Raw genomic sequence first — 27,718 nt, forward strand, 5'->3', positions numbered from 1 at the left:
TGAAGTGTTTTAATGGGATACTAGAGCCTCAAATGTAGAAGATCACTTCCTGACAATCATCACTAAACTCTATTGTTTTTATTTACTACACGAAGGCTTAAAACTTGAAACTTTCCCCAGATTTTCATTTGAGCTTTGCGTAGCAGTACACAGTTCTTTGTACTCGTTACGTCTTTCTAGTTATTACTCGGCAAACAATCGCTGTTCCCTCTTGTGATGTCTCTGACGTTGTTGCAAAGGGTAAGTTAAGCCTTAATATTAATTCTCTTTTCTTCTTTCATTTTTGCCATTCCATCTACAAAAATACTTACTTTTGCAGAGTAGTTTTAGCAAGACATTTCATTGTAAATAGTTTTAGCATGCCAGTTCACAATTTAAAAAAAAAATCTGCTTCTTCCTTAGCACGAAGCTGCTATCGAAAGTATAGCCTCTCCGTACATACTAAGTTGTACGTGAGGAAGGACTAAGACAGACGTCATTATTTTACTATTAGTTAAACATGAGACCAAATAGACGTAAACAGTGCATTTTCGTAAAGCATACTACGAAAGATCACGAACTCTTGCAACTGTTTTTCAAACAAGAGATATTTGGCCAAATCTTTCTGAACAATTGTATTTTCCCCAGTGCAACAGATCTCATACTATTTCGCTATTCACAATAGAAAGTTACTTAATTGCACTCTAAATTCTGCGGTTCACTCAGTTCCTATAAAAAAATATTCTTTCCTGTGCAGAGAGGTTTACAGCATACGTGAAGATAGTATGTACTTTTCTGACATAAGTTATGTTGCTTGTTACTGACAGCGAATGTCACTTTATTACGTAAATGTTCGGTGAAGACACTGCTAAATAATTTTAATTTCTTCTGTTCGGAGAGATGTATTTTGTTATTAGTCATGTGTCTGCTTAATCAAACTAATTATTATCATGATGATCACATACATCGGATTCCAAGTTTGTGATTAAAGTGCTTTACATTACGCTGGAAACGGAAACATTTAGGAGCATGTATTATTCTTTGAAAAGATCAACACATTATTGTCTTAAATCTGAAACTTTGCAGGTATCTTGCAAATGTATTACGTATGTATTTTGTATGCAGATAATACACTTTCGTTCTAAAACATATTATAAGTATATTACGTTAGTGCGTATCAAATTGTATCCTTGTTAACGTTTAGAATAAACGATTTTAAAAGCTACCTAGTAACATAACATTTCTCTGTCTGTAAAGTCTCCTCGTCTAGAATCTGAGGAAATTTTGTTCTTCATTATGTATCTATGTGCCTGAATAATGCTCATACTTCTAGTTAATTGTGCACAATAAAGTTCCCAAAATGTTTTGAAACAATATTTTACCACTATTTCTGCAATTCTCTTGATATGGAGGAAAGTACTAGACTGGTTAGTAATCTCTAAGGAAGCATTTAATTAAGTTATTATCGTTTCATTAATGGCCAAATCCTTGTATGAAAAACATCATATATGTTACAAAGAAAGATGAAAGATTTTTGCTAGACGTTAATTTCGGTAACCATAACTTACGAACGAGTAATCGTTTCGTTGGTTATTTCATTTTTCTACATTCAATTAGTTGTCTGTCAGAGGTTAAAAATAAGTGACAAAAATGAATGAAGAGTTTTTTAATAGGAAATTCACAATATCATTGTATATACCAACCAAAAAATAGGTAATACGTATTTAGAGAGTACAGATGTGAGATTAGATAGTATGGTATCTGCAGGGCTGCACCCCTGCATACTCGGCCACCCCACTTGCTTATCTGCTTCACGGGCCACGTAGAGACTCTGCCTCACCTTGGATGTTGTCAACTGAAGAGTGCTGAGGTGTTTACTGTCAACCGTCCTGCAGCCGCACAGTGTCAGAGGGCGAGCAGGCCGTGATAAAAAGCTCTGCTGTCGCAGGTACCTCTTCATGTCAGAGCGGTCATATGTTCAGGTTCCACCACACATGTAACCTTTCGCGGACGCGATATTTAGTCCGCACCTTGAGAGCCAGCCAACCGTTGCGACCGTGCGGTTCTAGGCGCTTCAGTCTGCAATTGCGCTGCTTCTACAGTCGTTGTTTCGAATCCTGCCTAGCGCAAAGATGTGTGTGATGTCCTTAGGTTAGTTAGGTTTATGTAGGTCTAACTCTATGGGACTGATGGCTTCAGATGTTAAGTCCCATAGTGCGATATAGCCATTTTTTATGAACCTTGAGAGCCGGCTATGCTCCATACTCCGAGCAATCATCAGCTGTCACGGTTTTCCGTTACGGACCCAACGCCAGCCAGTGCTGCTGCCCACTATGATGTCGTCTTGCCCTCGCCGTCAGCTATTCCCGAGAGGACTGGTTCGCACGATCTGCGTGTGACTGCCCACAAATACGCTGCCTCTTGGGACCGTATTGTTGCGACACCTTACTGCTCACCAGTGACTGTCCTCTAGCTCCCAGCATCGTTGGGTCGTATCGTTACTATCGTCCCTGCTCCACAATACTCCGACGTGCATGGAAATGTGTGCTCAGAAGCTGTATTTACTTTAGTTCCTTTAATAAACAAACATTTCCTATTGCAGATGTGTACCTCAATGCCATCCGACACATCACTTGGCAAAATACGTATTGATACACTGATGGAAAAAGTATTCCGACGCCAAAAGATAATTAATGTAGGGTAAGAAATTTCGGGAATACATTTGCCTAGGTAACATGTTTAAGTAGTTAACATTGCTGGATTATTGGTTAATGTAAGCGCGAGACAAGCCACTTCAAATGTGATATGCTGGTACATTAATAACCAACATAACAGCCAGAATGTTGAATGCAGTCATGCAGACGTGCACGAATCTACATCTACATCTACATTTATACTCCGCAAGCCACCCAACGGTGTGTGGCGGAGGGCACTTTATGTGCCACTGTCATTACCTCCCTTTCCTGTTCCAGTCGCGTATGGTTCGCGGGAAGAACGACTGTCTCAAAGCCTCCGTGCGCGCTCTAATCTCTCTAATTTTACATTCGTGATCTCCTCGGGAGGTGTAAGTAGGGGGAAGCAATATATTCGATACCTCACCCACAAACGCACCCTCTCGAAACCTGGCGAGCAAGCTACACCGCGATGCAGAGCGCCTCTCTTGCAGAGTCTGCCACTTGAGTTTATTAAACATCTCCGTAACGCTATCACGGTTACCAAATAACCCTGTGACGAAACGCACCGCTCTTCTTTGGATCTTCTCTATCTCCTCCGTCAAACCGATCTGGTACGGATCCCACACTGATGAGCAATACTCAAGTATAGGTCGAACGAGTGTTTTGTAAGCCACCTCCTTTGTTGATGGACTACATTTTCTAAGCACTCTCCCAATGAATCTCAACCTGGTACCCGCCTTACCAACAATTAATTTTATATGATCATTCCACTTCAAATCGTTCCGCACGCATACTCCCAGATATTTTACAGAAGTAACTGCTACCAGTGTTTGTTCCGCTATCATATAATCATACAATAAAGGATCCTTCTTTCTATGTATTCGCAATACATTACATTTGTCTACATTAAGGGTCAGTTGCCACTCCCAGCACCAAGTGCCTATCCGCTGCAGATCTTCCTGCATTTCGCTACAATTTTCTAATGCTGCAACTTCTCTGTATACTACAGGATCATCCGCGAAAAGCCGCATGGAACTTCCGACACTATCTACTAGGTCATTTATATATATTGTGAAAAGCAATGGTCCCCTAACACTCCCCTGTGGCACGCCAGAGGTTACTTTAACGTCTGTAGACGTCTCTCCATTGATAACAACATGCTGTGTTCTGTTTGCTAAAAACTCTTCAATGCAGCCACACAGCTGGTCTGATATTCCGTAGGCTCTTACTTTGTTTATCAGGCGACAGTGCGGAACTGTATCGAACGCCTTCCGGAAGTCAAGAAAAATAGCATCTACCTGGGAGCCTGTATCTAAGTAGATGCTATTTTTCTTGACTTCCGGAAGGCGTTCGATACAGTTCCGCACTGTCGCCTGATAAACAAAGTAAGAGCCTACGGAATATCAGACCAGCTGTGTGGCTGGATTGAAGAGTTTCTAGCAAACAGAACACAGGTCATCGCGTTGTAAATGTGCCCAATGTCAGCTTGTGGGATAGCGTTGCATGCCTGTTACACTCGGTCAATCAATCAGCAGTCAGGGAGCTTGGGATAACTATGGGAGTGCTCTTTCTGGCAAACGTAATCGCACTGCAGTCAATAACTGCAGGTGTATGTCCAGTCTGTATAGCACGTAGACAGGTTGGCTGCAGGCCATCAACTGGCCTCTTTGTAACCAACACAGGGCCATCACTGGCGACGCGCAGAACCAGCTTCCATTAGAAAACATAACAGACCTCCACCCTGCCCGCGAATGAGCTCTCGCTCCACACCATTGAAGTCGTAAATACCAGTGGTTTTTGGTCAGTGGAATGCACGCTATAGGAGTCTGGCTCTAGGCTGTCCTTAAAGTAACCTATTTGTAACAGCTCATTGTGTCACTGTGGTGCCCACTGCTGCACACATTGCCACTGCACATGCAGTTAGACGCGCCAGATCCACACGCCGAACATGATGGTCTTTCCTCTCCAATAGTGCCACGAGGCCGTCAGGAGTCCGGTCTTCTCGAGACCGTACATTCTTGTGCCCACAGCTGCCAGTCATCATGTACATGGCTACAATACTGCCAATCTTCCTGCAATATTGCAGAATGAACATACAGCTTTTCGCTGCCGACCTTGTTCAAACTCAGTGACGTGTGGTTAATGGTATCTTTGTCACTTTAAAGGCATTCTTAACATGAACACACGGCCTTCAATCTCAAAGGTAACTAACGCTCACGACCGTTACACCGTTTGCTTAAAGCAAATCTTATTTGTATCCTCATAGCGTCGCTACTATCGCCAGTCTCATGCGACTGGCACGAAATTGGAATATAAATCAATTTTTATATGAAGAAAAGCGCCTACAAACTTACTTTTATTTCGCTCAACTCCTTCTTGGTGAAGCGATTTTCGCTCTCAGTTTAGTACCTGTACCGTCATCCAGAGTTTTTTTTTTTTTTTTTTTTTTTTTTTGTCAGAATTAGTTCCGAAATTGCACACAGTTCATCACTCATCGGCGGTGATGATTTGATCTGAATATCAGTATAATCGCTCTAGCAGTGATGAGATACAGAATGGAGTTGATGATTCACCGAAGGCGTCTGGGAGTCGTCCTTTGCCCTGACCACTGAAACGCTGCACATAAACTGCGGACAGTAGTTAAGAGTTAGGTCCAAGGCGCGAATATTTCACTCGGTGGCATCCTACATGTGCTCAGTAGGACTGACACCACGTTTCCTGGGGGAATATAACCTTCGTTACGATTACAGAAGGTCCTTCAACGATTCTGAAACAATTCGAGGCTGATTGCCTACCACATTATCCTGCCGGACATAAATCTAGCTTACTGGTGAATAAATTAACCACAATGTCTTATGGTTCCTCTGTGACACAAGATATCTGATGCACCGTATGCTTCATCTCATGCCTTTTATTTATCCACCATTTGTGTATACTTACAAAAGACCCCTCCCCCCCTCCCCCCCTCCCCCCCCCTCCCCACCTAATATACGGTGCCCAACTGGCAAGTGCGATGCATTACTTCGTGTTGTTTTGCGCATATTGACATCAAGGCAATGTATATCACCAACACCTCTCTACCAAATATTTACATCCTGTGACCAGGTGGACCAGCGTACTGCCTTTGACATTTCGTAGTGATAGAATAATGCTAAGACGGCCCAGTTTTAAGGTGAGTGGCGTTACCTCACACTGCGCTATTCTGGCCCCTCTGTGTGACTAGAATCGTTGTCTCGTCGTAATAGAACCAAGCTGAGCGAATACAAATAGTGGCCTCTGGCCCGATGTGGGTCATCAGCCTCAACCAAGCTGCCTAGAGCTGATACTGCTGGTGCCTAAATGCTGACGGCCGCTGTGGCCGAGCGGCTCTAGGCGCTTTAGTCCGGAACCGCGCGACCTCTACGGTAGCTGGTTCGAATCCTGCCTCGGGCATGGATGTGTGTGATGTCCTTAGGGTAGGTTAGGTTTAAGTAGTTCTAAGTCCTAGGGGACTGATGACCTCAGATGTTAAGTTCCATACTGCTCAGAGCCATTTTTTTGTTGCTCCATACCATATGAAAAGTCCCCTATTGAAAAATTATACAAGACTGTGCTTAAACTGACACACAATATTTTTTTAGCGCAACGTAATCTGACTTTCAATAATCCCTACAAAAGAATGGCCCTGACTAACATTAACCTATACCTTTCACAAATCACTTACCTCACAAAAATCTTCGTTACTCGAACTACTGCAATACAGCGAGCGCCACTACTGCCAGCTAAATAAAAAATTCAAACTACTGAAGGCACTAACTACTGATAGGCATAGTTAGCAAATGAAAGATTTTGATAGAGAGCAAACAATGTATTTACCTTAATAGTCATAGTTGACATCCAGTCTTACAAATTTCAAAACTCCGCCATTTCTCTCCCCACATCCACCACTGCTGGCGGCTCACCTCCGACTGCCGAACGCTACGCGTTGTTCACATCCAGCTGCCCAACACTACAATGGCAGACAACAATGCAAACTAGCCACAGACTGCACACAGCACAGCCAGTGATTTTCATACAGAGCGCTACGTGGCGTTACCAATAAGGAAACCTAAACAGCCTACTTACAGCCACATCCAAAATTTTCGCGCCCTGTAGAAAGACGTTTGTGCCCTTCCATTTATAAGTTTTTGCGGAGCTTAGAACTTCATTCCTTCACTTGTAGTTTTGTATGATTAGATCCTTATTTTCTATATTTTTATGGAAAATCTGAGTAAGCCTTAACCAGGCGAAACACGTTATTTGTAACAAAGTTAAATTAGCAACCATTACTTTTTTCCATTTGACGCGTTTTTATTTGACTGCCCCTTATACTATTACTCCTGCTTCAACTAATAGTACCACAACCATTACTACTAATTCTTCACTTACACTGCATTACAACTTTGATAAGAATTTTTCTGAATGTAAAGCACGTTTTTACGTCCAAGGACAAGGATGAAAGTGAAAGTAGTGCCTAGAGGGAAGATGCCATACTTTTTGCTTTTAAATTAAAGTATGATGGGACATTTTGAGAATCCTACAAAGAGATTAATCACACTTGTTGAGCAAGGTTTCTTCAACTTGAAAATGTATGTTTATGACAAAATCGTAAGTTTTGTGTCCGGTAGTACCTTTTTTTTTTTTTTTTTTTTTTTTTTTTTTTTTTTTTTTTTTTTTTTTTTTTTTTTGCGGGTTTGAACTATCAAGCATCTCACCCGAAGCTAGGGGTAAGATGACAAAATCAACTTGATACCATCACCAATGACACTACATATTTAATTGTCAAACGCTGTGAAATACAAGTGTGTCTTTTTGCAATTAGTGACCATTCTATCGTTGATATTTATTGTTTTGCATCACAGTCATTACACATGTCCGATTTTAAATCACATACTTTTGGGTAGCTCGAAAACAGTTCACACCAACAAATGTACATGCCCCATTGCTATCTGGAGTCTTCCTCCACTACACTGGCCTCTACTTGTGGTTCTTACTTAATTTCTAGTCATAGTTGCAAATAAGTAAATGTAAATTTTTTGTACAAATAAATATACTAATTCTATCATTATTACAAAGGTTGTTAAATTAAATCAAGAATCATAATGCAAAACCTTTAATAATTATAAACTCAAAATATAAAATAATGAACTAAAGCGTAATCTTAGAGATAGAGTGCCCATTGTAACTTACAGAAAAGGTGCCGTATTTTTTAGATATCGTAGTGAGCTGCGAGTTGAAATGTGTACCCCAGTATAGCATCAAACGGTAACTGGACTCACACTGGTAAAAATGTATAGGCGTGACTGCTATTGTTTTTAAATGTATCTGGGACTTTTTACAATGTAAAATTTAACGCATACCACAGTATTTTTGCTCTCAAAGACGAAAAATATCCGTTACATCCGTCACTGAGTGCCTTTCTGTCTTGACAAGGGCATCATACCACGATTACCATCTCCGCCCGATTCACTCTACATTCCTTGCGTCACAGACACTTTTCTCATAGAAACAAACACATGTGTTCACTCATACATCCAGACACATGTCACACACCTTCCACACCTGAACGAATTTTCACATCAGGATGATGGTTTCTACGTGACTAGTGTTAATCATAGAGAACTTAGTTTCGTCCTCGCCATGCCTCAGCAATCATATCTGCAGCCTTTTCACCGATCATAATGGTTGGTGCGTTGGTGTTGCCGCTGACGATAGCTGGCATGACCGAGGCGTCGACGACGCGCAGCGCAGAGATGCCCCGCACCCGCAGCTGTGGATCGACGACTGCGTCATTTCCGGCGCCCATGGCACAAGTGCCAACCGGGTGCATAGCCGATGATGTCACGAAAGGCATGGCGCAGCGCCAGTAGTCCCTAGTGAGGGCGCCGTAGTGGGAGCACTGTGGCAGTGGTACGTGGCGAACACCTCGCACGCCGGGGGTCCGCAGGCCGACGTCGACCACCTGCCGGAGGCCTTCCAGTAAGGTCTCCATGTCCTCGGGTTGCGTCATGTAGTTGGCCTTGACGATCAGATCATCGTGCGGGTTCGCGCTTCGCAGCTCGACGCAACCCCTACTGCGCGGCTGCAGAAGCAGCAGCACTGGCCCAACCATGCACCCTGTTTCCGTTAACACTTGTATCCACTCTGCCTGCCGACTAATTTTCGTCGTTGCTGATATGATGACTGGGACGGTATCGCCCACGGGGATCGCTAGTGCTGCGCACTGGTGATACACTTGCATGCTCGGCCTGTTTCCCTTGGAGGTCTCATTTATCGTCTGCAAGAAGCCCATAAATCCATTGCAGAGGATGTTAGAAAACGGCCCGGTTTTGTTCCGGTAGTACCTGAGCGTGTCCTTTAGCAGACTCTCCCTTCCGAAATTTCTGCAGTCGAAGACATACGCGAGGCCCTCGTAGAGAATGTGATCGTGGTAGTTACAGCCAACGCTAGAGTTCTGGATAACGGGAATCCCCAACGGCTTTAAAATTTCCTGCCTTCCAACTCCAGAGTGCATGAGTATCTTTGGTGAACCGAACGCCCCAGCAGACAGAATGATTTCACGAGATGCTCTGACTACTTTCGTTCTGCCGTGCTCCAGATATTGCACGCCGTAGGCGGCCTTGGTGTTGACGTCTATCAGTACCCTGGTTACCAAAGCTCTCTGCTTTATATGTAGATTCGTTCGTCTCCTCGCTGGCTCGAGAAATGCTTTTGCTGTGCTGCAGCGTCTTCCTGCTCTTACTGTTCCATGGCAATATCCATAACCTACCATTGTGTTGTCGTTAAAGTCAGTTACAACACTCATGTTGGAGAGAATGACTCCTGGAAAAGTTAAACAGACGATAATTGGTATTTAATAAGGATCTGGGAAAACAGATGCAATGTTTCACTGAAATGAACAATGTGTCAAAAATTCTACGTGCAAAGTATTTATTTTCCTAGATCACATCGTGTTCTTTGGAAAACAATTTTGCAAGAAATCATATTATTACATGTACATCATAATTTAAGAAGACATAAATAAAAAATTTAAATAAATTATATTTACTGTAACGATATGCGTCTGAACAAAATGGACAAATTAGCAGGAGCTTATAAGTCGTCGGCTATGACTTAAATACTACAGAGCTGTCATATTACTCGTATGACCTAAGTGGCAGTGAATGATTCTCGCTATGTAGTTTTGTTCAAAAATGGCTCTGAGCACTATGCGACTTAACTTCTAAGGTCATCAGTCGCCTAGAACTTAGAACTAATTAAACCTAACTAACCTAAGGACATCACACACATCCATGCCCGAGGCAGGATTCGAACCGGCGACCGTTGTGGTCGCTCGGCTCCAGACTGTAGCGCCCAGAACCGCACGACCACTCCGGCCGGCTATGTAGTTTTGTGACAACCACGTGTATTGTATGTAATGGCAAGTGACCAGAATTTCGCAATGCAAAAGGTATCCTCACAGCCAAATATAGAAGTTTAAGGAATTGTTTGTATTTCACTGTAACAAATTTCGAGCATTTTGTGCTCTTCTTTATGCGCGCGTACATACATACATACATACATAGACATCTTTACTCAACCACGTAACCGTAAGTGAAATTACACGGAAAAGAAATATAAATTTGGTACTAGTAAAATACAAATAAATGTTTCATACAGTCACGGTTTCTATATTTGATGACTTTAGCCACGGTACATTAGGGTATGAAGATATTTTTGCTTTCTTTCACATCATTTGGCTTATTCTATTGAGATTTACAATGTGTTGTGTTAATTGGTTCTTGTACGCTTTGTAGCACATAGCGATGGATCTGTAGTTTATTAGCTGCCTCGATGAATTCATAGGTAAGTTACCTAACAAGCCAACTTATTTCAGAGGTCTGATGCACATAAATGTCTGTATTAGCAAACAATTCTAATTTAGTGCTGTTAAAATGTTTTCGACAGTTCCGTAGGGTCGCAAGAATATCTGCGTAATTCTGTTGCATTATCGAGAGTTGTTTCTGGTTAGACAAAATTATATTTATCGCCTAGAGAAGAACACATGTTGTCACGGTGCTCGCTTATTTCCAAGTCCGTATCGATCTTAGTGCTGAGTTTTCACTCAGACGGCGCTTTGGCGTTAGGCGGTTGTTTCCGGGTGTGATCGCTGGCCGCAGCGTAGCTGGAGGCGTGTGAGGAGGAAAGAGGTGGCTACCTTGGCGTGGGGACAGTTCGGTTCGGTTGGGGTTGTTTGCGTCTGGACGCCGAGTGGTGCCCGATGGGAAGACCGGACCGTGATTTGACGGTTAATAGTGTGGACAGTGGCCTGGTGTGCCGTTTAACTTGATTCGCAAGGGGAGAAAAATTTCGCCTGTTGTAGTTTGTCGAGCCTGAGTTTGAAATACCTTCTATGAGCGGCGGGATGTCATTTCGTCCTCCTGTCTCTCCGTCGCTGGGAATGCTATCCTCGTTTACCGTCCCATGGATGTATATCGACGGGGTACGGTGCTCTCCGTACTCTACTAGACGCTGGTGATGGAAGTGCGTCCTTCAGCGGCACGTTAGTCTGGGCGCTTTATGTTTGATCTTCAAGTGCATAGTCTTCGAGTGGCACTCCTTAGAGTTTGCCTTGCGCAGTTAGATTGGAGTTTATTTTGACTTGTGGTGCTCCCGCTTTCCATTAGCGAAGGTTAAGCTTGATTCGGCACTCCGTACGACGCTTGGCACCTCAGCAGGCGGGTCGGAGCCACCTTCGCGACTAAACGGAAGCATTTGGACTGAGAGGTCATGCGTTTTGCATATTGTTCATAAATTGTTGTTTTGGTATTAAGTTGGCTGAGGTTACATACGGATTTCTCAGCATTTGGTCTGTTGTCCGGCCCGGGCTAGGTCTCGTTATTTTAAAAGTCGATCCTTGTTTTGGCTTAGTACGATATTGGTTTAGTGCCTGGTGGTTCTCTCAGTACGCCAGGTCGCTGTGGTTGTGTTGTATTTTGTATGGGGCTGTGTGCTCGGAGCCGTGGAGTACCATTTGTGTGAACTGCTTCACTGGGGAGTACTGATCGGGCCATTCTTGGTCCTCTGCTGTATGAAATGATTTTATTATTATTTTAAAGTAGCATCATCACTTAAATGATTTAATTCTTGTTGCGTTAATTGCAACTTGGGTACTGAGAAATTTAGTAGTGTAATTACGGAAGATTTAATACTGGCACATGCCCCTTTACCTGTTTCGTAATCTGTTAATTCTATTAATTACCGATAGACCTTAAGCTCACAGTCATATGATGTGATTTTCTTAAATTATTGTATTTTTATGTCATGTTATTTTTTTTTAATTTGCTGATCAGTGGTGTACTGTTCCAAGTATTAAAATGTTTCACATAGCTATTGGGTGGAACGCGCGGAACCACAACGGAGAGAGTATTTGCTTGCCTTACGTCACCGTTGTTGGCGCGACCTAGTGTCCGTTGTTTGTTTTGGTGCACCTAAGTTAAGTATTGTGTTGCCTCCTCAAAATGGCTCAAATGGGTCTGAGCACTATGGGACTTAACATCTATGGTCATCAGTCCCCTAGAACTTAGAACTACTTAAACCTAACTAACCTGAGGACAGCACACAACACACAGTCATCACGAGGCAGAGAAAATCCCTGACTCCCGCCGGGAATCGAACCCGGGAACGCGGGTGCGGGAAGCGAGAACGCTACCGCACGACCACGAGCTGTGGACTGTTGCCTCCTCCCTTGCGGCCCGGCCGTGTTCTTCTCATAAACATTTCCTTCAAGGCCTTTTCTTTAATTTTATGCTAGTATTATTTTAATTTCTTACATTGCTAAAATTGTGCAGTCTTCATTATGCACACTGTTTCTCATTGCGGAGTTGGTGTGCCATTGTAATTTCTTAAACTCGATTGTGTGTGCCCTTCGTGATACATATTGTTTGTCATAATATATTTGAGTATGGCAATTATAATGTCTCATATTTCATTATGTGCGTATGTAATGGTGCAATAAATGGATGATTGTTATTTCTGTTTTTGGTGCCCTTCATGCCTCCTTTCTTGTCCCTATTGGTACGCTTTCCTTGTACTTGTGTTGGTAAGCCACATCACATACTACTCATGTTTTGCAACTGAACGATTATTTTATTTTTAACCTAGCGTGTTTCACATATTCTGAATGGGCATAAACAGTAGCCTCTATAAGAAAAGATAATTATTCAGCTACACAAATTTTGTTATTTGACATGAAGTGTTTCGTGACAGCACATTGTAATTAACTTACAATTTACAAAAATAGAGGTTTGGTTTACCTCTTAAATATATTTGTCCTCCCCTTTTCTGTTCATAATGGGTCTATAGTAGCATTAGAGGAAAAGTAGAGTTTTCCAATTCACAGTTTGTCACAATTGTCTTTCAGTGGACATAAACTTTCTTGCTACACACTGCACATGGCCTTTGTGTAGGGTTGTCTGAGAGATCACGGGGGCTATAGAGGGTGGCGGTGGAGCAGGCCACTGCGGCGGCAGAGGGTGGGTGGAGTGCGCGCACGCGCGCGTGTGTGTGTGTATGTGTGTGTGTGTGTGTGTGGCGAGCATGTTCATGAATGTGATTATTTTTAAAGCAATTTTTAGAAGTTTAAACTGTTTTTTTTCTGGTAACCTGTGTAGTGTTCCTATACCGTCCTGTTGTGGATTTATTGATCATTCAACGTATTTTCAATTTTCTTTGTGACACTGCGTATGAAATAGTTTTCGTGGATAGCGAGCATTCTCGTTCTTTTGTTACAATGGAATAATACTGTAGCAGTATGGTGGTGATTTTCTTGTATTATATTGTATGTTGAGTGGATACATTCACTATTTAGTACCACTGCAGGTTCTTTATACCTAATGCTACAGTTTCTTATATCATCATCGTCATCATCATCATCATGCTTTGCCCGCATCTCGTGGTCGTGCGGTAGCGTTCTCGCTTCCCACGCCCGGGTTCCCGGGTTCGATTCCCGGCGGGGTCAGGGATTTTCTCTGCCTCGTGATGGCTGGGTGTTGTGTGCTGTCCTTAGGTTAGTTAGGTTTAAGTAGTTCTAAGTTCTAGGGGACTGATGACCATAGCTGTTAAGTCCCATAGTGCTCAGAGCCATTTGAACCATCATGCTTTAAGACTGATTATGCCTTTCAGCGTTCAGTCTGGAGCATAGTCCCCCTTATAAAATTCCTCCATGATCCCCTATTCAGTGCTAACTTTGGTGCTTCTTCTGATGTTAAGCCGATTACTTGAAAATCATTCTTAACCGAATCCAGGTACCTTCTCCTTGGTCTACCCCGACTCCTTCTACCCTCTACTGCTGAACCCATGAGTCTCTTGGGTAACCTTGCTTCTCCCATGCTTCTCCCCCACCATCTAAGCCTGTTTGCCCTGACTGCTACATCTATAGAGTTCATCCAAGTTTTTCTTTGATTTCCTCATTGTGCACACCCTCCTGCCATTGTTCCCATCTACTAGTACCTGCAATCATCCTAGCTACTTTCATATCCGTAACCTCAACATTATTGATAAGGTAACCTGAATCCACCCAGCTTTCGCTCCCATACAACAAAGTTGGTCGAAAGATTGAATGGTGCACAGATAACTTAGTCTTGGTACTGACATCCTTCTTGCAGAAGAGAGTAGATCGTAACTGAGCGCTCACTGTATTAGCTTTGCTACACCTCGCTTCCAGTTCTTTCACTATGTTGCCATCCTGTGAGAATATGCGTCCTAAGTACTTGAAACCGTCCACCTGTACTAACTTTGTTCCTCCTATTTGGCACTCAATCCGTTTATATCTCTTTCCCACTGGCATTACTTTTGTTTTGGAGATGCTAATCTTCATACCATAGTCCTTACATTTCTGATCTAGCTCTGAAATATTACTCTGCAAACTTTCAATAGGATCTGCCATCACAACTAAGTCATGCGCATATGCGAGACTGCTTACTTTGTGTTCACCTATCTTAATCTCACCCAGCCAGACTATTGTTTTCAACATATGATCCATAAATAATATGAACAACAGTGGAGGCAGGTTGCAGCCATGTCTTACCCCTGAAACTCCTCTGAACCATGGACTCAATGTACCATCAACTCTAACTGCTGCCTGACTATCTAAGTAAAGACCTTTAATTGCTTGCAAAAGTTTGCCTCCTATTCCATAATCACGTAGAACAGACAATAACTTCCTCCTAGGAACCCGGTCATATGCCTTTTCTAGATCTATAAAACATAGATACAATTCCCTATTCCACTCGTAACACTTCTCTATTAGTTGTTGTAAGCTAAAGATCTGGTACTGACAACCTCTAAGAGGCCTAAACCCACACTGATTTTCATCCAATTTGTCCTCAAATAATACTCGCCCTTTCTTTCAACAATACCTGAGGTTTTACCCACAACGCTGATCAAAGACATACCTCTGTAGTTGTTACAATCTTTTCTGTTTCCATGTTTAAAGATTGGTGTGATTACTGCTTTTGTCCAGTCTGATGGAACCTGTCCCGACTCCCACGCCATTTCTTGATGAGTTCCGACTTAATTTCATCCACCCCGGCCGCTTTACTGCACTGCAATCTATTGACCATTTTCTCCACTTCCTCAAATGTGATCCTATTTCCATCATCATTCCTGTCCCATTGTACATCGAAATCTGAAACATTACTGATCGTATTTTGACCTACGTTGAGCAATTCTTCAAAATATTCCCTCCATCTGCCCAAGGAATCCACAGGATTCACCAGCAGTTTTCCTGACCTGTCCAAAATGCTTGTCATTTCCTTCTTACCTCCCTTTCGAAGACTGCTAATTACACTCTAGAATGGTTTTCCAGCAGCTTGACCCAAGGTCTACAACCTGTTTCCAAAGTTATCCCAAGATTTCTTCTTGGATGCTGTAATTATCTGTTTGGCTTTGTTTCTTTCTTCAACATAACTTTCTCTGTCTACCTGAGTTCTAGTATGTAGCCATTTTTGATATGCCTTCTTTTTCCTTTTACAGGCTGCCTTGACTGTGTCATTCCACCAAGCTGTTTGCTTCATCCTACCTTTACACACTACTGTTCCAAGACATTCTTTGGCCACTTCTAGTACTGTGTCCCTGTACCTTGTCCATTCCTTTTCTAGTGACTGCGATTGACTACATTCAACTAACTGGTACCTTTCTGAGATCACTGTTATGCACTTGTGTCTGATTTCCTTATCCTGAAGTTTCTCCACTCTTATCCTCCTACACATGGACCTGACCTTCTGCACTTTCGGCCTCACAATACCAATTTCACTGCAGATTAAATAGCAATCAGTGTCATCAAAGAATTCCCTGAATACACATGTGTCCCTCACAGCCTTCCGGAATTCCTGATCTGTTATTATATAGTCAATGACAGATCTGGTACCCCTGCCTTCCCAAATATACCGGTGAATGTTCTTATGTTTAAGAAAGGAGTTTGTGATTACTAAGCCCATACTGGCACAGAAATCCAAGAGCTGTTTCCCGTTCCTGTTGGCCTCCATATACTCTCCAAGTTTACCCATAACCTTGTCATACCCTTCTGTTCGATTTCCAATCCTGGCATTAAAATCACAGTTTCTTATAGTCGTCCCAATGTATTTTCAATTGCAGCTATTACATTGTAGCTTATATACACATCCTGCTATATTGTAATTACCTTTTCCGTGTCGTAGAATCTAATTTAGTTTGTATAATGCTACTTGTCTTGAAAGATATTGATAGTCTGCATTTTTGAAGGAGTTTATATTTTGGGTGCAAGCGGTCTACGGTATTGCAAGGGATGCCATTTTCTGTTTTTGATATGGGATGAGTTTTCTGGTATTACTGTGCGTTGTATGTTACTGTTATGTATTAGTATGAGTATACCTGGAGTGTTATTATTATTGCTGCCTTCTCTTTGTGTATTGTGTTTAAAGGTCTTGTGTAGCTTGTGTACTAAGTTGCTGTTGTATCCATTGTTTTATGGCACGTTGGTAATCATATTTAGCTCATACTTGACGATTATTTTTCTGAGCAAATTGCATATAAAAAAAGGAAACCACCAACGCACTCAGTACCGAATGTTTTGTCTACTTCAAGTAAAAAATTAAAAGATCTAGAGAGACCTCCAAAAACCGTTATGAGAGGTGAGAGTCCACAGAAAAACACTAGTTTTACAAAATTATCTTTTCTTGAGTGTTTTTCTTTTTGCATTCCGGATATCCAATATGGTTAGTGAAAAATGTATACCAATTATAAAGAATCGAAAACTGAATTGTATTAGAAATGAAACTAGTGATGGGAATTTAATACATAGTTTTTGATTGACAAAACAACTAACACCTTACAGGAACAACATTACGCCATAGCAGCAGCCAGACGTAGGAGTGGCCAGTATGTGTTCAAGGATTGGATTCAGTTCTGATTTCATAACAGTTTGGCACCCTTGTTTGTATACGTCGTTAAAGACGGTGGTGTAGTTGTTGCTACACCAGTAGTCTCCACACCGTATTATTGGAAGCGTGCTATTCATGGAGAATTTAAGAGGTTCTTATGATGATTCTTCTCCTATACGACTCATTTCATTAAACTTTGACGCGTACTGCAAGTGATTTACGCCATATCTATGAGGTTCTTGGTGAACTAGTTTGCTTCACGTTCAACTAACACTTAATTTGTGGAGCTTTCGCTCAGCAGTGTCCGTGATCGTCTATTAGAGTTTCAGACGAATTGTAAAATTAACCAGTGCTTATATGTGGTTATAACAGAACAAACGACTTGTTTAATTCAATTACTGGTATTCTAATTCTATCTACTCATAGTTATTTGGTAAAACTTGTATTTATTTTACAACTGTAAGTTGAAGTTCTACTAAAAATCAGAATGCGACACCTGGTTGTCGCTGACGTTGAACAGAACCAGATGCATTAACAACTTGTTGTTAAACCAGAGAAGCTATTCTTTGCTCAGTATCATTCAAATTGTGAGATAACGTCTTTGCAGTTTTAAGAACGACGCCTGAATATATAAATACTGATAACGTCATGTTAAATGATGATCAGTTTTCAGTAATCAGAAGAGGCAAAAACCGAGAACTTAAACTAAAAGCTGGCCAGTGTGGCCGAGCCGTTCTAGGTGCTTCAATCTGAAACCGCGCGACCGCTACGGGTCGAATCCTGCCTCGGGCATGGATGTGTGTAATGTCCTTAGGATAGCTAGGTTTAAGTAGTTCTAAGTTCTAGGGGACTGATGACCTCAGATGTTAAGTCCCATAGTGGTCAGAGCCATTTGAACCATTTTTAACTAAAATTTTAGTATCCGATCAGAAAACAATTAGTTCTGAGTTAGGGTAACATTCGTCTCCGGTTCTTCTCGAAGCTATCCCAATACCACATCTGAAAACGGAGAAGACTTAGGTGCAGGCTTGGATGAACACCTCAACTGTTCAGAAATTACCGTCGGCACACGCAGAAAGACTTCCGCTTTCCTGTATACTCCCCTCACCTTCCCCCATCCCCACCTCCAAGAACTTTTGGAACATATTTTCCACACGATGCGAAACGTAATCATTTGAAGCCAAACCGTTCATTATTCAACTTCGATTGTTTCTTAAAACTTATGAACAGTTTTTTGTTAGAAACCTCTCCCAATCACATTATTTTATTAACTTGCCGCAGTTATTTAAGACTGCAACATGTTTAGAGGTGCAACTATACAGGGTCGAGTGAAACTGTCTCACGAATTTTTAACCCTGTGTAGCTGATAAATGGAAATGTCGTGTGGCTAGGGCCTCCCGTCAGGTAGACCGTTCGCCTGGTGCAGGTCTTTCGATTTGACGCCACTTCGGCGACCTGCGCGTCGATGGGGATGAAATGATGATGATTAGGACAACACAACGCCCAGTCCCTGAGCGGAGAAAATCTCCGACCCAGCCGGGAATCGAACCCGGGACCTTAGGCTTGACATTCCGTCACGCTGACCACTCAGCTACCGGGGCCGGACATTGTACTAGGCTGAAGATAAGGAATGTTTTATAAAAAACGTGATGTGGACTGACGAATCTAGCTTCACTCATGGAGGTAATTTTAACCGCCACAACAGCCATTATTGGACGGAACAGAACCCACACGTCACCTGTGAACGTTGCTTTCAGGCACACTTTCGCATACATCTGTGGGCTGTAATCGTGGGTGTGCTTTTGGGTCATTACCTGTTGCCGGACATTTCTCTGCAATGCTTTGACTGACACATTACAAAACGTTTCATGCAGCGTTCGACGACAGCTATGGTTCCAGCATGATGGTGCACTGCCATACTTTGGAATTTAAACGAAGCATTTCTAGGGAAACGGGGTGGTCGTCGAGGTCCAATGTTCTGGCCTCCAAGTTCCCCAGACCTTAATCCACCAGATTTTTATTTGTGGGGATAACTCAAGGAACAAGAGAGAGAGTCGTTCTTCAATATTTTGGAGGAGGTTAGCTTGGATGAGAAAACTCTAAATATCGTCAAGGAGACGCTCACGAATACGTCCTCTAAAGTTAGATTCATGGGTGGAGTATCGAAACCTTTTGAGATCAGAACAGATTTCCGACAAGGGGCTGGTCTCTCACCCCTGCTGTTTAATTGAGCACTCCAAAAAGTTGTGAGGGAATGGAATGTAAGAACGAGAGCGGGAATAAGACTTGGAACAAAAAACAAATAAATCACGATTAAGTGTTTGGCATTTACTGACGATATGGCGCTGCTCGAGGAAACGAGCGAGGAAGCTAAGAACAAATCGTTACAAGAGCAGACAGGGAAAAGAAAAAATGACCAATATAGTAGATACTCCTAAGAGAATTAAAGTAGGAGCCCAAAAAATAGAGGTGTTTCAGAGTTTGAAGTACCTAGGGGAATGGATTGAATGGAACAACCTTGAACGAAAAGCAATGGGAGCAAGAAGTACCAAAATCGAACTAGCCTTCCAGAAAACCAAAAACACATACAATACGAAAGACCTGTCTTGGAATACCAAAATAAGGCATTATAACACAGTAATTAAGCAGGAAGCACTCTATGCTGCAGAGACACTAGTCATGAGGAGGAAAGGGCAAATGGAGAATTTGGAAATCAAGGGGGGGGGGCGAATTTTGAGGAAGGTCTTGGGTCCCAAACTCCAAACTAAGAAGCAAGTTCTCTACAGAAGTGAAGTCCTCTATGCAAAGTCGGAGAGACTCTCGGAAACCAGGGGGAAAAGGCGGGTTGATTTCTATGGACACATACTCCGAATGAATCCCGACAGAATAACTAACGAAATGTTTGACTTCTTTTACAAAAAGACGACTAAACCCAATTGATTTAAGCAAGTGTAAAAGGATTTGAGACAACTCCAGAGTACTGAAGTCATGTTAAAGAACGGCACAGCCAAGACCGTGACCAAAGACAAAACTAAGAGGTTCCAAGAGGTTCAGAGGAGGAAAGGAAGAAGAGATCAGATAGAATGAAGAACTTCTGGAAGAAAAAGAGAGCACAAGCATGTAACAAGTGGTTGATCTGACATACCGCAAAGATGGGGTGTTTCGAAGTGGAAAAAAAGGAACAAGTTGATCGTACTCCACGCATCGATGCATACGACCTAATAGCTCGTGTGCATACTGTTCAGGGAGTGGTGAATTCAGATGTGTTAGGTGTGGTCTAGCAAAGTATGATCCAGCGAGCGGCGAAGTGTCTGCAAATGTAAAGCGGTCCCTTTGAGCATCTTCTCTTAAATGTTGCTCGTACGTGTACGTACGGTCTCTGTGAAGATAAGCCTCAATGTCAAACGTAAAGACTAGAGTTATTGCGTGTAGCTTAATGTTCAGTCTAGTACTGTCTGCTATTGTGGTTTTTTACCTCTTTGGATTCAGACGATGTTACTGAATCGAATGTTATTTTCTATTGATTTTATTTGCGTCACTGACAAAATAAAATGGTCATTTACGTCTGTAAGAAGTTCATTTTACGTCGTAGTGTTTCAATAAAGGTAACAGTAACAGAAATAAATACGCAAGGTATCATACTGTGGAGGCGTAAATTGCATACAGTACGATGTTGTAACTGAAAAAAGGGGTCGGCTTGATCACAGCTTGAACAATTGCGTGTCTGCATATCTGTTCCCCAGTTTCACTGAGCTACTGGGACAGCTCCGACAGAGTGTGGAGTTCATGCTACCTGTTCTTGGCCACGCTGTACGAAGCCACAGCATTGCCAGAGCCTCGGTTCATAAGTCGTATTTGTATTAAATATGTTGGTGGGACAAGAGTTTGCCACATACACTTTTGCCTTGAATTGGATGAGCAATCGCATGCCGACCGCCAAGAGTGGCGTGTTTACTTCATCCTGTATACAATGATTGACAAAAAAAGCATAGGAGGAAATGTAATGAAACTTCACAGGTTGAGAGAGTACGTGAAATTATTTTAGTGATTACAAAATCGTGTAAAATTTACAAAGTAGTATCAGCCCTCTTGTCAGTATGACAATTAACCCCTCTGTCTCCGATGCTTGCATGTATTCGGTTCGGTAGGATGTCATCATGCCGTTGTATCCTCCCCTGAGGTACGTCGGCCCACAGCTGTTGGAACTGGTTCTTGATGTCCCCGACAGTCACATTGCGATGGAGCTGGGGGTGAAGCTGGTTCCACAGATATTCTGTCGGGACAGATCTGCGGATATTGCTGGCAACCAGAGACTCAACATCACGCAGGCAGTTCATAGAGACAGGTGCCACATGCGGGCGAGCTTTGTCCTGTTGAAAAATGGCACCATAGTAATGTCGAATGGGAGATGCAGCACTACCGTGATGTACCACTGATCTCCCTCAATCACTACCGGACATCATCTGCAGCCATAAACTATGGCTGCTCGTACCATAAAGCCAGGAGAAACACTACTGTGCCTCCCGAAAACACTGGAAGAATGGGAGCTCTCCCCAGGTTGTCGCCATACTAGCCGACGATGGTCATCCATGGTAGGGCAGAACCGCGATTCATCACTGAACACACTACGACGCCATCCATCAGCAGTTCATTCTTTCTGCTTACGGCACCACACCAAACGCAGCCGTTTGTGTCGTGGCGTTAATGGCAGCCTATGCATTCGACGGCTGCTGTCCGTCTCTGATCAGTCGCTCGGGAGTTCCAGAGTGACGCACGAAGTCTATTACTTGTTATCGAATGGCAGACGCAGATGTAAAAGGGTTATGTTTTTCTTGGTGCACAATATGGCCGTCCTGACTTGTAGCCGGTCGTACACCTGAATACCCCAAAACATCTAAATTGTACGCGATTCGACCAGCTAGAGAAACTGAGAGCTACACTGAAACTCATTACAACTCTGTTGGGTGCAGATGTCGCTGTCTCACACAAATACCTGGCATTCCAGTCTCCTTCACGATATCACCCAGCATCTGAAGCTGTTCATATCCTTTACAGGCTATTCTCCATCATGCATAGTAACAACAGTAAACACAAGCAGCACTAAGGCACTCTGGTGCCCGTTATATCCGTCTCAGAGAAATGCAAGCCTAATCATTTACATACTCGCCAATGGTGTGCACTTGTAGGAAGCTACACTGAGTGCCGACCATGCCTTCAGAATGATTCACTTCCTTTGTCAGGTTGTGAATATCATCTCTCATTGTAGTATAGTTCGCCTATTGACAGCAACGGTGCTTTAACAAAGTGTGCAGAAGACACTGCAAATCGACACATAACACAAGGACCGAAACATCGATGAGACGTCGAATCAGGTCATCTTGTTTTTAAAGCTAAGTTGTGTTCATTGTGATAAACACTGAATAAGATTTCCTTAGTATTTTCAAGACGACAGGCCACAAGATCCAATTAGCCGCAGCAAACATCTGATTCTCTTTCAAGCCAGTAATTTTATAGAAACAGAGAACATATGTTTTCATATTCTAATTCATATCTTTCCTAGAAACTATCAGTTCAATAGCTTTAACAATCAGAACTATTTCTTCTTACATTGTTTCTAGACGAAAATGTATGTTGATTTTAATTGTACTTTTATTTTATGCGCACAAAAAATTGTATATGTAGTAGAATCCGAGAACAAATCTTTTTGTATTTGTGAAATTACTTGTTGGAAAAAGAATGATATGATCCTGATGTATTTTTAAATTTTAAGTTAAAAATTAACCTAGACGTTATTAAAAGTGCACCAAACAAAAATACAGAGTAGTTTTCTGCGTGTAAGTGTATACTCAAAAAATTAATAAAACTTTCGAACAAGAATATTTATTTTCTTATTTTGCTAACACACAAAGAATCGCAAAAAGAATTTATGCCAGTCTACATGATTCTTTTGGATGGTGATGCCGAGCGGCCAAAAGTGGGTAGACGTATGATCTTGGAAAGAGGTAGAAACTGAGCAGTTTAAAGCACAGCAACCCATGTTTCGTACCTACATGACTTTCGATTTTTCTGCATGGTTTCGATATTACGTTGTGAGAGGGATGGGGGAGGGAGGGAGGGAGGGAGGAAAGGGGGAATGGCTTGTTCTTTCCTTTTTCAAACTTTACCTTTATTACAATTGCGCTTGTTCTCCATGTTGGATTTTGATTAGTTCTTTCATTCTGTGACTACTCTGTGAGTGGCTAGAGAGGTGATGGGGAGAGGGAACGGGGATGTGGCTCATTTATTTTTAAATTTTCCTATTAGCGCATGTGGGGTAGTCGATCAACTTGTATTTTTGAATGTCTGTTCCATTTTAATACTATCCTGTGACTAGCTAAAGGACTGTAGGGAGAGGGAGGGGAAGGGAGAGGAAGGAGTTGGAGAGGGAGAAGGAGACGAAAGAACCTGACGACACCATAACGTGGCAGTCGACTGCAAGTGTAAAGAAAGAAGATAGCCTGAGGGGAGATGAGTGGTGCAGAGGAACAGTTCCTTCTCACAGAGATGGCAGCGCACAATTGAGATTTGTGCTTATTTGAAACCGGGACAAATGCATACCCGTCTGGTGTTGATAGTGACTTACTCGAACCCCGTGATGAACTAGAATTAGCCTCCTTACTCACTACAAAATAAGAAAAGTAAATAACAGGTGACACATAACACAAAACGAAGTGGGCTACATAAAGCCTTTAGCAACGGCTACAGCGAGATTGCTTGGTGAGTTTAGCAGTCTCATAAAAGAGGTAGTCCAGGCCTTACAGTTTCATGTAACTCACGCATCCGTAGTTCAAAACACTGCGCATCTAAAACTGTCACATTAAAGTGTCCACACAATAGAAGGTAGCCATACTGCTTGATAGAAAAGATGAAGATAAGCATTATTTACTATCATTATATTAAGTGTAATGAAAAAAACGTCTACATATAGATGTAACATCTAATACTGCTGTAACATTTATTGTTCTGCAATTTATTTTAATTATGTACTTGACACAACTTGTGCGCCAGCAGTTGGCTTTCGGAGCAACCTTTCAGGCTTTCTACTACCATATGAAACCCTGCTTAATTCCTGCTGCCTCATGTTACCATGATAACATAAGTGGTTTATGTGTAGCGTCTTTTACTAATAATCAAAACGTCATAGGTCACGGGTTCGAATCTAGGCACTGTTCAGATATTGAACAAAAATAGTCAGCGATGGCGGCCGAAGACTTCCGACAGAAGAAATCATCCTTGTCCTGTTAATGGTCTTGTCAAAGAGGTCGGAGGAACAGAGAGACGTTCAGGTACCCTCTTCCCGTAGGGTGGGTAACTGCCCCTAAAACGCAGAAAAATCAGCTATGATCAACGGCACGAGGACGCAGAAGGCAATAGCAACCACTATGTTAAACACAAGTAATGTATATCCATAGGGCATGTGGCCTGTAGTTGAAAAAGCATGATGATGATCTCTCCATTGGTGGCGCAGTGGTTAGACACTCGACTCGCAATCGGGAGGACGACGGTTCAATCCCGCGTCCGGCCATCCTGATTTAGGTTTTCCGTGATTTCCCTAAATCGCACCAGGTAAATGCCGGGATGGTTCCTTTCAAAGGGCACGGCCGACTTCCTTCCCCATCCTTCCCTAGTCCGATGAGGCCAATGACCTCGCTGTCTGGTCTCCTTCCCCACAACAACCAACCAACCATCTCTCCATTGGCAAAAGACTTCGACTTAACTCCCAACCCTAATTTCCGGGAGAGGACTGTCAAGCAGTAGGTGACCATTAGAAAGGATTGTATAACCCACGGAAGGATAACGTTTTACGCGTCCGGGCAAAGACCGTCATGAGTTTGTATATGAAAGAGAAGCTACAAAATTCTGAAAGGAAAATGCTGATGCTAAATCCACATATAATAGGGTTTGTGAAGGGAAAAGGGAAAAAAACACAAGGATATCTGGTATAAGGTAATACCAACAACAGCAGCGGACATTTGAGTAAAGGGAGTAGCATCCTTTATGCATCTGAAGGTACGGCAAAGAATGAGCTAATTGTGAACAGTTCAGTGACAGGTTTGTTCTCATCACAGTCGCAAGCAAAGTAAGTGCAACGACAATAATTTAGGTGTTGATGACGTTACAAGCAGAAGATGAAGAGATAGAGAAACTATATGAGGATACTGAAAAGTTAATTCAGTACTTTCAGTACTTAGAAGGACATGAAAATCTAGTAGTCAAGTGGGATTGGAAAACGGTTGAAGTGGAAGAAGCAGAAGAAAGGGTTCCACCAGAATATGGGCTTGGTAATAGGAACGAGAGAGGGGAAAGACTAATTCAATTTTGCAACAAATTTCAGCTAATAATATCGGATACTCTCTTCAAGAGTTACATGATTAGATATACTTCTTGCCGAAGGTCGGGATATGCGAGAATATTCCAGTTAGATTACATCATGATCAGAGAGAGGTTCCTGGCTCAGATATGAGATTATAAGGTGTACCGACCAGTAGGTATAGATTCAGATCACACTTTCATGTAAAGACGATGAATAGGCTGAAGTTTAAGAGGCTAAGTTAAAATCTTCTAGTTTGTTAGGCCACGTCTTATTTCTTCAGACAATAGACTTTGCACCCCCTCTCCTGGGACCTTCTCGAGGATCTTGTGAAGTGCACTGTAGAGTGGGCGTTGTCAGAGGCCGGTGTCACTTTCTCGTATAAAGGGGATTTTCCCGCCCTTGTGCTGGCGAAGTGGGATTATTGGATAAAACTCCTGTGCTACCATTGGTAGACCATCGTCATTGGATAGTAAGAAAAGTTTCCCTGCACTAATGCCGAAGAATGGGGTTACTGGCTCAACGTCCTACAGCCACCATCCATAGGTGTCTAGAAAAGGAATTCTCCAAACTTATTCTGGAGAAGAGTTATTGGATAGAATTCCTCGTGCAGCTGATGGTCGGTCGGTGTCACTGGCTAGAAGTGAAACGGACAGAGCATGGGAGGGGGGAACGTTTATCCAAAATATTACTGTCCGCGGAGATGGCTTCCAAGGCGTTGTTCGTATTGCTCGCACGCCACGGCCACGTATTCGGTTCCTTGATGGCGGGGAGCCACGATGCCGGAAGTTTACAACCATTTTCTCTACTGAAGTTACATTCATTCTTAGAAATTTCAGTCGCTTCTCGGACATTTCTTCTATAAATGTTAGTGTCTTAGCCAGCATACGCATGCTATTGAAATCCATGTCAAGGCCACAGGTCTCGTGGTGCCCCAGTACTGCCGATTTGATACTTTGTCTGAGCCGCGCATAGCGCTCGTATTCCCTAATATGTTCTTTAACAGTCCTTCCTGTTTCGCTTACATACACTTTGCCGCAGCCTCACATCTTTTCAAAGACTCCTGCAATGTGAAGGCAATCAGGTGCATCTGTTTTCCGTCGATAAAGTGTTTTACTTCATTTTGGCTAGACAAAATTGTCTGAATACCACTTTTTCTTAGAATTCTGCTTATGTGGTTAGCGACCCAAAAACAAGCGGTAACTTAACAGAGTGTGAAGGTGGTTCCTCGTCCTTTCTATTCGCGTAATTAACATTTCTCTTAAAAGCCCTGTTTAAGCGCAAAACTTTTACAGCCATTGGCCTTCATTGTCTTCTTTAAAAAATGCAATTCCTGTTTAAAGCTGTTGTCATCATTGATACAGAAAGCACAGGACAGCCAGAGCGTTGAACGCTGCTTCTTTCTGAGCTGGGTGGTGGTGCAAAGTGGCGTCTTAATACCTATTTGTGTTAGTAGGCTTTCTATGAACAATGTGTCCTAGAGTGTTGTCACATCTTCTGTATACCAACACGTCCAGAGAACGGGACACCGACCTCACTCTCAACCTAGAGACTAGTCAGGAAGAGGTTAGTTACGGAAGTACTAACCGTATAAGAGATACGCTTTAAATTCTTTGAGTCCATAGATACTGTGATAATAGAGGGGTCAATAGGCAGTTCACTTGAACAGGAGTGAATATCTCCAAAGGAGGCTAATCACACAAGCTACAGAGAAAAGCATAGGTACTGCGAAGAAACCATAGGTAACAGAAGAAATACATCAGTTCATCGACGAAAAAAGGTAGTACAAAACTTTTCAGGTACAGAAATTCAAGTCACTTAGGACTGAAATAAACAGGAAGTGTAAGGAAGCAAGGACGAAATGGCTACATGGAAAATGTGAAGAAATAGAAAATAAATGACTCTCGGAATGACTGACACAGCACATAGGAAAGTCAAAACAAGCAGAGATGAAATTAAAAGCAAGGGCGGTTGTAGTAGAATAACATAATGTGAACCAAGGAGTTTATTGTTATTGCCGTACTGTCGCTGGACGCTGGAGCGCAGGGCAGTGGTGCAGTGTCTGTCAGCTGGTAACAAGAGTCGGTTAGTAGCGAGTGAATACTGCTGTGTGTAGACGCAAGACTTCTTTCAGTGCAATATGCCACGTACGATATGGCCAGGAATAATGTGGAGAAGTAATTGGGCATAGCACAAAGCATCATGGTCAACCGGTAGTTAAGAAGTATGCTGGGGGACCCAAGCTAATTGTGGTGAAGAGCATGTGATCGTAATTTGTCGTGGTGTAACGTACCTCA

General features: G+C 42.4%; 1 protein-coding gene across 1 annotated transcript in view; it reads right to left on the bottom strand.

Annotated features, from left to right (window-relative positions):
• Positions 1–8,295: 8,295 nt before the first annotated feature.
• LOC124596344 (glucose dehydrogenase [FAD, quinone]-like) overlaps positions 8,296–27,718 on the bottom strand; it is a 101,278-nt gene continuing 81,855 nt past the window's right edge. The window contains exon 4 of the mRNA XM_047135450.1: positions 8,296–9,494. Within this exon, the coding sequence (XP_046991406.1) occupies positions 8,296–9,494 (1,199 nt within the window). The remainder of the gene's footprint in view (positions 9,495–27,718) is intronic.

This window comes from Schistocerca americana, chromosome 1 (genome assembly GCF_021461395.2).
Source record: "Schistocerca americana isolate TAMUIC-IGC-003095 chromosome 1, iqSchAmer2.1, whole genome shotgun sequence".
In the NCBI taxonomy this organism is placed as follows: domain Eukaryota; kingdom Metazoa; phylum Arthropoda; class Insecta; order Orthoptera; family Acrididae; genus Schistocerca; species Schistocerca americana.